Here is a 10,171-nt window from a genome sequence, read left to right as displayed (position 1 = left end):
CATTTGAAACGTTCCTCTATAAATTCTGCGCATCAGTACGACGTCTTTTAAAATTTACTATACTATACTGGCCAAAGCGGTGCTGACTGATTGAAGTTTGTAATCCGTCGACGAAGATGAATATTAAAAACAGATCGCTCTTGAAATTTGAATGCCGTACACTCGCGCAGTCCAAGTGAAGCAGTATCCACTATACGTGAAGGCTGTCAGTCTGTTACTATCTTGCTCTTTATTCCCTTGCGCTCTCTGCTCTTATATGCCGCCGCATCACATCATCTCTGAATTCAGTTTATTTGAGGCCGTCCCTTTATGCTCAGCGCAGTGCGTGGACCACTGCCTGTGTATATGCCTCCTGTAATACTGATCGAAACGCTTCCTTATATGGTAACCGGCATCCTCATTCTCTGAAGCTGTAACGTGCGTTAGAGTCGTACGAAGTTAAGCGATCCTCCTTCTGAAAACATTCTGAAAATATTTCTTTCCTTTAAAATCAGATTTGATATATATTTATCTGGCCAATCCACAAATTTTGAGAGATTTTAAAGCAATTGCCAACAGTGCACCGTCAGTCAAAGTTGCATTCACTAGTGCACCCTTATACGCGTAAATTATAGCACAATTTCCTGATGCTGCTAGTATTTAAATCTTTTCAAGTCAACAAGTTTGAGCTCGTTTACTTTTTCCGTTTTGATTTTAGCGCGCATGACAGCACAGTACTGTTATAACCTTTCAATTTAACATACGAAAGTTTAAATTCGCTCGGTAAATATACCGATAAAATAATATCTGTTTTCATTTTTCGGTTTATTTTCTAACATGCCGCCAGTTAATTTTGATAGCCCGCCTTTGATCTACTGCACTGCTAATTACGAATATATTCATCTAAATCTGTGCATCGAAAGCCGAGACATAACAATTTGTCACGATATCGACACTCTGAACGTCGAACAGTTCAATACCATTTTTAATTGTTGCGAATGTGGTTTTACCAACGCGTCTCGAATGACGACTTATCAGCATGTGTTCATTCACCACGTATTAACGTTAATACTGCCAGCACGACTGGTTCGCCCAATCGCCGCACGTTATTCCCCTGAGGCGATCCAAAGAGCAAATGAAAATTTCGCCCGAACTAATCAAGAAAACCAGGATGGAACCTGAACAGTGAGAAACCATGAAACAGAAGCCAAAATTGGACCACCCGTTATACCGGATCAGAACTTGCCCTAACCGAAGTCCGCCTACAACGCAATGGACTCCCACGTATTCAGCATTAATTTTACCTTTCTTTTATTCTTGATCTTTTATTACTAATTAAAATCGAGGACGATTTTGTTTTATGGGGGGAATGTTACGAGTACATTACATAAGTACTATACGTACACTATATCTATAATTACTATCTCCTTATATGTACTGTATCCTTTTATGTACTTCTGTTACACTTACTTTAGTTCCACCTACAATGTTCTATTTATACAGTTTCTTACCAGCAGCTCGGTATAAAACCGGCTTGCTACTGTATCTTTCTTTAGCTTTACATCAGGCTCAACTAGCTAATAACATCTGGCTTATTTCTATCAATAAAGCTACTTTACATCCGCGTATTCCACCTTAGAAAAAGCACGTAACAAAGACGTAGCGCAACATGGTCTCTGGGGCCAAGTACGTTTGTACAAAAGTGTAAGGGAATTGTCAGAAGCCTACAACGTCAGAATTATTCCGTTATCGTAATTGCGACGGTTGGAATTACCGTACTTGGAAGCAGCATGAAATGAAACCGAGCGCTTTATAGACCCCGGTCGTGGTTCACATCATTTTCGTTACTCCTGAACAAAATATTAACAGTCTTAATATTGATACAAGATATTTATGTCCCGGAGTGATTAACTAATAAACTTCATCTGGAACCGATGGAATCATAACGCGAAATCTTGTGGCTCGTCAGTATTGTTGTTTCCCCTTCGTCCGGTAACGGCGCGGAGCTCCCTCTGCCGCCACAATGGCGGGCGTTGAGTCTAGACCTCCATGCACCAGCTGCCCGACGGAGCTTCCATCCCCCTTTTCTCCAACCGTGCCACAACAATATCACCGTAAACACCAAAGCAGTGCCAGCGAACATTGATACCAATACGAAGAAATTCATCCATCTTATATCTGTGGTGTTCGAATTGTTGTACAAAATAAACCCACTGATGAGCCACAGCAACCCACTGGCCAACAACTCATGATCACTGGCGATCGCCACACCGATGGCTACACCGCTAATGCCGGAACAGCCATCAGCACCGGTATGTTGCTCCAGAAACAGGCGATATCCATGGAAAACGATACAGCCAGAAAACTCAGACCCACGTGCACCATCATCGCCGCACCAGCGGGGATGGGAGCAATTATTAATAAGCCCACGAGAAGACGCAGTGTAACAGGCTGGGTATTACGTCCCGGTTTCCGTGTTTATCGATTAGCCAACCAATAAGGGGTGCTATCACACTGATGTCCGGTATTATTCCGACGACGACGGCGGCTTTGGCTTCCGAGTAATCGTACATTTCCTAGAGAACAGCGGAGGAGATTAGTTACAAATTCTTGATGGAATGCAAAATTTTTGAATGCTATGAAGGGACGTTATAGTGATTCATTAAACCAACCCTTTACACCGGCCCAAGTCGAGCAATATGCGGAAGACTGCAGCACTGCCTTTCGTGGAAAGGGTGCAGTTTGGTGTCCAGAAATTATTGGCGCCGTGGATGGTTCGCATATTTATATTAATGCTCCGTCTGAGGGCCCAGAAGGTTACTACAACCGGAAGCAGAGATGCAGCGTTATTGAAACAGAGGCATTCAGCCGAGCCGGTGGACAACACCCTGAAATGCCGGCACGTCCTGCGCGACATGCACGAGTGCATCCTGCGCCAGCCGCACCGACTGCAGCCGACGGCGTCGCCCAGCGTCCTGGACGTGCGCTGCGTTGCCGGGCAGTCGGCGCTGAGCGCGTCCAACACGGAGCCGGAGTTCAACGAGGCCGTGACCTTGGTATGCACCACCGGCGTCAACATGGTGTGTCGGTCGGTGTTTGTCAAGTTCCTCAAGACGTTCTACAAACAACTGGCGACATAATCAGCGAACCGCATTAATTAAGCCAAACGTCGTGACCTTTACCCATTTTTGCGTCTGTTCAAAGTGTCCCAGTTTGACAGGATATGGTATTGTGCTGTCCATTAAAATTTGGGATTTTTCTCGTTAGAAGTTATTGCTTGTTAGTCGACCTCTGGTGTTGCTCAGACTGAACGCCGAGATTCGCCATGTCGTGATGGCATCTGTCGCCTTACGCTCCAGGGTGACATCGCCGTTTGCGCTACCAAAAACAATACTCAGTATGTACTGCATCACAGTGATTGCTAAAGTGAGCGACATTAAAATTGCTGACTTACTCTGCCCAAGCGGTCTCGAAAAGGAAACACTGACGGAAGTCTTTGAGTGTCTGAGCCGGTTGCTGCAAGCCGGGATCAGAGGCGACGCTAATCCGTAACCACTATTGTACGATGATGATCCGTAATTTACGTAGGAATCGTATCCTCCACCACCCCCGCCACCATTCATACCAAATTCAAAACCTTTATTGTATCCGAAACTAAGCGAATAATAACCTTGGAGACGTGGAAGTGGTGTCGTAGAGAGCTTGTGGTCTGAAACTGATTGCTGTACACGACCGGAATCGATCGCTTTCTGCAGTTTGCAAAGATGCCGTTATGATAACCGTCGGCTGTCATCGAATTGTATAATAATAAGTACTGTTTTTTGCTTTAGGTCGACATCATAAACATTACAGAAAAGTAAGATCTAAAAAAATTACTGGATCATAAGCCAATACAAACAGCAGCTGAACTGGAACGCTGGTTAAGGAAATTAGCAACGCGTGCGTCCGCCGAAAACTTTCAAATTTTCCGGCTCATATGGCGCACAACTTGCCTTACAACCGGTCCACGCCAAGCACTCCCAGCATTTCTACAGCATACATAGCATAAAACAATATGCTATGTATATTCGCCATCATTGGGTAAGACAGCGGAAAGCTGCGTCAACTTTGGGCAACAGCGAATATTTAAACAAATGTCTGCCATAAAACTGTGAATTTCTTGTTCATGTTTACATCAGTTTATTTTACTACTATTTTTTTAGTAGCTTCCTGTGAACCGTATGTCGCATCGCTGTGTAGAGTGTTTGCTTTGACAGCAGACGTCGCTTTCGAATATCCGATCTGGAAATCTCGCACTAATTTTTGCAGTGTTACCACTGCCGCAATGTTTTCCTGTAATTTTCACAGCACTCTGCTATTTCTCAGCAGCCGGTCAAATTTACTTTGTATTTTGAACAGCCGGTCACCATGCTCTTCTGTTCTCTCTTCCTCCCGCTCATTCTAAAACCGAATAAACTCTGCAGTCGCAAAACTTGTTCAGGGGTGAATTCAAAATTTACCTCCATTACACACGTTAGTGAAAAGTGAATCAGGCTCCACCATGTAACCATGGAAAATGTAAAATGCCACATGGAAGCTAATGACCGGTTTTTCAAAACGTGGTAAGAGTGACCAGTTGTTGAGGACTGCCGCAGTATCGCAGATGTTGTCTATATTGACAAAGAAAAATGAACCTGACACATGCCCTGTTCGATCGCCGACCCATTCAACAACGTATTCTAATACTGACCATTATTCCGTACTTCGCTTTTTCTCATATTCGGGTCACTTTAACTATACATTTTCATATTCCGGTCACCAGGTAGCAAAATGTCCTAACAAGACAAAATTCAAAGAAATGGTTAGTTATATGAAAAGGACCTTTATCATTATATTCGAAGCGTAAACAGCAATAATTTGTCCAATCAGCAGCTAATCATGTAGTGCGCAACTTGAGGGATCGTACCAGTGACCGGTGACCGGAATATGAGAAATACATTGAAGTACTCAGAAAACGAATTCCGATTAATATGCGGTTCTGTTCCGGTTGGGGTACGGTATCTACAGTTTCGAAATGCATCTTGAACGGGTGCCTCGAACAATCAATCTTTTCGTACGAACTTTTTGAAACTATCAATGTTTTCGAAACGAAACGTGGTTAAAGAAATAACTATACTAAAACAAATTCCTAAAACTTTCTTGTATCTTCTGGGCGGTAAGCCCGGATTGATTTGGCTTTTCAAGTACCTCACAAATAACTGTAACGAGACACATTGTAGCGGATCAAATGAACACAGGTAAGATAGTAAAAGATACAGTTTTCCGGGATACATGGTAAAAACATTTTGAAAAAGTATTTCACATCTTCAAGGCGGTGGGCCGGGATTCGGTTTGCTTTTGAAATAGCGATGGTTGATCGATGGTTGACAGTTTTGCAGCGACAAAGATTGTAGTCAAGTTTACGAAGGCAAAGAGTTACAGCCACTGTCATTTCAACGGGTGGAAATGGTCCAGGTGGTTGGCTCATCTACAGGGGTGCTACGCCAAGTTCGGGCAGTTGTGTAAAATAAATATTATAGTATTTCGATTGGTGTTTTCGTTCTTTGTTTTTGACTTTCCTAGTGTAACTTTTTATTGCAAATCCAGCAGGAACAAAACTGGAATCTTTCAGTCTGTCAGTAACGAGCTAAGCCTTGAGTAAGGGGGAGGGGCAGCGGTCATTTTTAAGGTCTTTATACTGGTCTCTATAGCAAATTCCCCAAACAAGATCTTTGCACGGCATTTTTTGAAAATTAATGAGTTGTCCAAAAGGTGTTTGGTACGGGCTAACAAAAGATTCTTGCGTCATCGGTGGTCGAGGTACCCACCAAACCACTTTGATCTCCCATAGACTTGTATGTTATAACGTACCCACCGACGGATGTGGTTGCCTAACGCAGAAGCATAAGTAACCTCGAGCGAACATTTTTCGTGGATAGAATATTGAATACATTAAACGATTTTTAAGTTTTGATGGACATCCGCTACGCGAGTAGGGGGGTGAAAGCGCCGGACAACTGGAAGAAAAACCGTACAAAGCGACAGGCAAAAAAAGTTATGGTTGCCGTTTGAGTTTGCTACGGCGAACAGTTTCTAACTAATTGTGCGGATAAAAGCTTTTAAATAGGGGTTCAGTACCTTGCAGACGAGATTTTATAAAAACCGGTGGACGATAACAACATGTGGTTTCAGGGCAAGCGTTTACAAAGGGTCACCATCAACTTTAACTATGCCCACAGTCACATTACAAAGGTCACATGGATTTAATTGAATTTGAACGATCTTTGACATAATCTGCAAGAGCATTAAACGACAAACACGTTAGATTTAATTTCTTTGGATAAGGACGTCAGTGGGATTTTTAAGCAAATTATAAATAGAAGGGAGGCTCCCATGGTGCATGGGTCGAGCCGCATTTTTAAGCAGGTCTGCTCTAGTTTTAAACTCGCTGCAATTCGGAAGACGCTATCAGCGTGGAAGACTACAGTGCAAAAGATGACGGACTCCTATGATGATACTATAAAAATTAAAAAAGTTTGTAATTATTGCCGGGTGACCTGTAGTAATTTTTGAGAAAAAGTGCCCGAACTTGGCGTAGCACCCCTGTAGCTCGACTCCCAGGAACTAAGCCAAAGGTCACACTGGGCCGTGAACGTTGACGCTCCGTTGACTGGTGTTAAATCGTGCATTCGCGGAGTCGTGACTTGTATATTATGGACATGAGGCGGGCGCGTGCTCGAGCTCGGTTGAGAGCGCAGGGTTGTTGGATGCAAAAGGATGCCGGCGTACACCGTCTTAAATCTCGGTCTCCGGCTACTTCGATCTGTGTAAAAACTAGCTTGATTGCCAGGTAGACCTTTCTCATTTATTACAATTTTACAAGTTTATAATAATTATTTGCGCAAATACGCGCGCACGTCGTGCTCCTCGTGGAAATGTTGTACGATGCAGCTGATTAATCTGGTCGGATTTAAATCAAAGGTCAAAGTGCAGTGAATGCACGATGTGCAGCGAAGCAGCTTGCACTTGGCATGGCTCGCCAGCTTTTCGTCTTGATCACATGTTTTAGTTTTATTATACTTAGTATTTGCTCGTACGGTATTATAACGTTAGTAAATAAGCTTTGTCCAACTACACCGTCGGCTAAGAATTATTAATTAGCGTTTCGTTAATGTCATTAGTGTGTTTTACGCTGAAGGGATTCGTATAAGCGTATTGACAGGATTATACAGAGTACGGCATCATGCAGCGCGAAAACTGGATATGGCTAGTTTTATTGACGTTGGCTGTGAGTGCAGACAGCTGCTGTCTTAACTGCCAGTAATAAATTATAAACTCCTACTAATACCGAGGGTGTAATTTCCATTGGCCGTATGTGCAGGTGTGCTGGAGAGTGCCCGCTGCGCAGCTGGAAGGCGTCTTCGACCGACTGTTCGACCTGTACGACAGCAGCACGGCGCGGGAGTTAACCGGCCACTTCCGGCTGGAGGCGCGTCTCCTGCGGCTGGAGAACCCCGACGGCCTCCTCGGCAGCGGCAGCCGCTGCGACACTGTCGGGCCCTGCGATCCCGTCATCAGCGCCTACATCGACTAGTGCGTACAGTAATGCACGGGCATCTGCCTACTCCGCGTTACCCGCAAACACTACTACTGGTACAAGCTTAATTAATTACGTGTCGGGTTGGTTGTATGTCAGTGAGACGGCCAGTGCGGTGGCCGGGACGCCGGAAGCGCCTGATTACATCACGTACACACCCGTCCTGGAGGTGCGTGACGAAAACTCACCGGTGATCAACAAAGTCCTGTCGCGCGACACCTGCGGCCGTACCATTAAAGTAAGTGCATGTACGTCTTACAAAACTGGCGGCCGCATCGATCACGACGTTTTGGGCAGAATAAACCGCACAAATTTAAATCACAGCGCATGTGTTTCTTTTGGCAGAAAGTGCTAGTGCGCGTGCACGTCGTGGATCACGACAGGTGAGCTGCGTATTATAGTAATATTTCTTTGGGTAGCTAGCTGCGCTGCAAACATGACCCCAGTGCGTCGGATATAGGTATAAATATAATATTACATGAGTGATGTATCGTATTGTGGCTGCGTAATTAGTATGCGTAGTGCAGACTGAGCTCGGAGGATCTGCTGGACGATTTCGGGTGTCACGTCAAGATGGACCAGGAGCCGGCCGGCAACATGGAGCTGGCCGAGTGGTCGCGCGAACTCTACTGCCTGCCCAAGTCCGGGTTGCAGAAACTCAGGTCGGTGTGCTGCAGTTGTACGAGTAGGCTGATCCGCAGATGTGTCCACAAGGAAAGAGCCGGTTAACTGCAGGTTGTCGTGGAAGTACCGCTTCTTCCGCGTGGACCCCGAAGACTGCCGCACCATGCTCAGCGCCACGCTGGCACAAGCATAACTGCCGCTTCACTTCACCGGTAGCCGCGCCGTCTCCTTCGCATTTCAACGGAGCCAACGAATCAAGACTACGGGACTGCAGCTTGCTGTACAGCAGTGCATTATAGACATTATAGTGACTAGTTATACCAGTACTACCGCCTTTTCAAACATGTCCCACCACAGTTGTGTATGCACGCGCTGATGCGGACACCGGCGGTCGCAGGCGTCCTGCGTTGATCCTTCCACGCATCTGTATCTTTCCTGCACTGCCATTATAAGTTTACATAATATATAGATCTACATATTATAAATTTGCGTGCAGTTTATGCTTGCATAGGCTACTGTACGTTTTATTTGGTCGCAAAGGCATCAAAAGTAATCAACAGCTGAATTAATATTTTTATCGTTATTATTCTTATTGTTTATATTATCATTATTTGGGATTTTAGGTTTACGTTTCTGTGTCATAGACAGATGAATTTCGACTTGATTTTTATGCGTAAGAGCTTCATATGGTAATGTTAACGCGGCAAAGCATTACGATTATGTTTCTGTATAAATTCTGTATATTAGGTGTACACCTGTAAAAACTGCAATTCGATACTCGTAGATTCGTAGTAAGTAAGCGACTAATTAACCGTAAGCGTAAGTAGATATTTAAGAATAGATGCGAAAAGAAGCGAGAAGGCGGCAAATTCAATTAGGTCTTCTGTTTGGCTGCACGTCGCATCTACAGAGTGTATTCTGAAGGTCCTCGCAATCGAAGAAGGAGAGAAGACCGCGACCGGAGTACATGGCCATTAACCAGCCGCAAAGCAGCCGGTTAATGGTGTACGCGCATATGCGTGGCCACACGTTACTGACGTTAGCGCTAACCGGGCCGCAAATCGATCCAGTGCCGACAACCGCTTCCCGGATGATAGTCGGAGATGGAGACGGGAGGCAGCATATATCTGCGCAGCGGCAAGTTGGCTAAACACCCCGACCAGCCGGCGGTGGGCGGTCGCCAGCCGCGTCAAGTATACAAAGGCCGGCAGAACGCTATTGACATTAATACTGTTGATGGCCGCGGAAACCAGCCACCGCCATCACTCAGTCCGTTCAGCCGCACACGTCCAGCTGACAATGTCCCACTTTTTTGCAGCCCTAAGCCTCTTCCCGACACTTAATCCATTCGGCCATTAGCAGCGTCCATACATGTATTGCATCCGAGTCATCCATCGTGCCCTCTATTGAAACATTATGTCCGCAGTCCGGATCTTGTAATCATGTAGCTACATGATTACAAGATACTTTATACTCCTCTATAGAGGAGTATAAACGTCGCCGGCTGCAATTCATTTACGCGCCGTCTGATTGATCCCATTAAGCGCTTGACGCCATACGCTCAATCCGCTCCAGCCGATCAGCCGCTCCAAGCCACCCCGTAGGCACTGCACGTACAGTCCGTTGTAACCTGTACTTTATTAATCAGTCATTATGCCTAGCAGTTATCATACGGTCCACCTAGAAATTGCGTATCTGTTTAAGCGAGTACTGTACATACGAAGATGCGCGTAACGTGAAGCTGCGAATGCGGACATGCGTTTGATTATGTACTTGCGCAGTGAGTAAATCAGTAAATGGGATAAGTGATGGTTTATTGGCGCGCGATGATGATGATGATGCGGACTTGATGTGTCTGTCCTGTGCGGCGGCAAATGGAGCTAGATGTAATACATATGTAATCAAGACCGCCGCTCAAGCGCGAACCATCAACGCTTCCGCTCTCTTGCGTCC

At 45.2% G+C, this 10,171-nt stretch overlaps 1 protein-coding gene across 1 annotated transcript; it reads left to right on the top strand.

Annotated features, from left to right (window-relative positions):
• Positions 1-7,054: 7,054 nt before the first annotated feature.
• On the top strand, positions 7,055-8,969 carry LOC129595927 (uncharacterized). Its single transcript, XM_055493059.1, has 6 exons — positions 7,055-7,285; positions 7,379-7,590; positions 7,694-7,832; positions 7,940-7,977; positions 8,122-8,256; positions 8,330-8,969. Exons 1-6 carry the CDS (start codon positions 7,241-7,243, stop codon positions 8,409-8,411), a joined length of 651 nt encoding a protein of 216 aa, XP_055349034.1. The 5' UTR covers positions 7,055-7,240; the 3' UTR covers positions 8,412-8,969.
• The last annotated feature ends 1,202 nt before the right edge of the window (positions 8,970-10,171 follow it).

The sequence above is a fragment of the Paramacrobiotus metropolitanus genome, unplaced genomic scaffold (assembly GCF_019649055.1).
Source record: "Paramacrobiotus metropolitanus isolate TYO unplaced genomic scaffold, Prichtersi_v1.0 Parri_scaffold0000084, whole genome shotgun sequence".
Lineage (NCBI taxonomy): Eukaryota > Metazoa > Tardigrada > Eutardigrada > Parachela > Macrobiotidae > Paramacrobiotus > Paramacrobiotus metropolitanus.
This window is presented reverse-complemented; position numbering and strand designations above follow the sequence as displayed.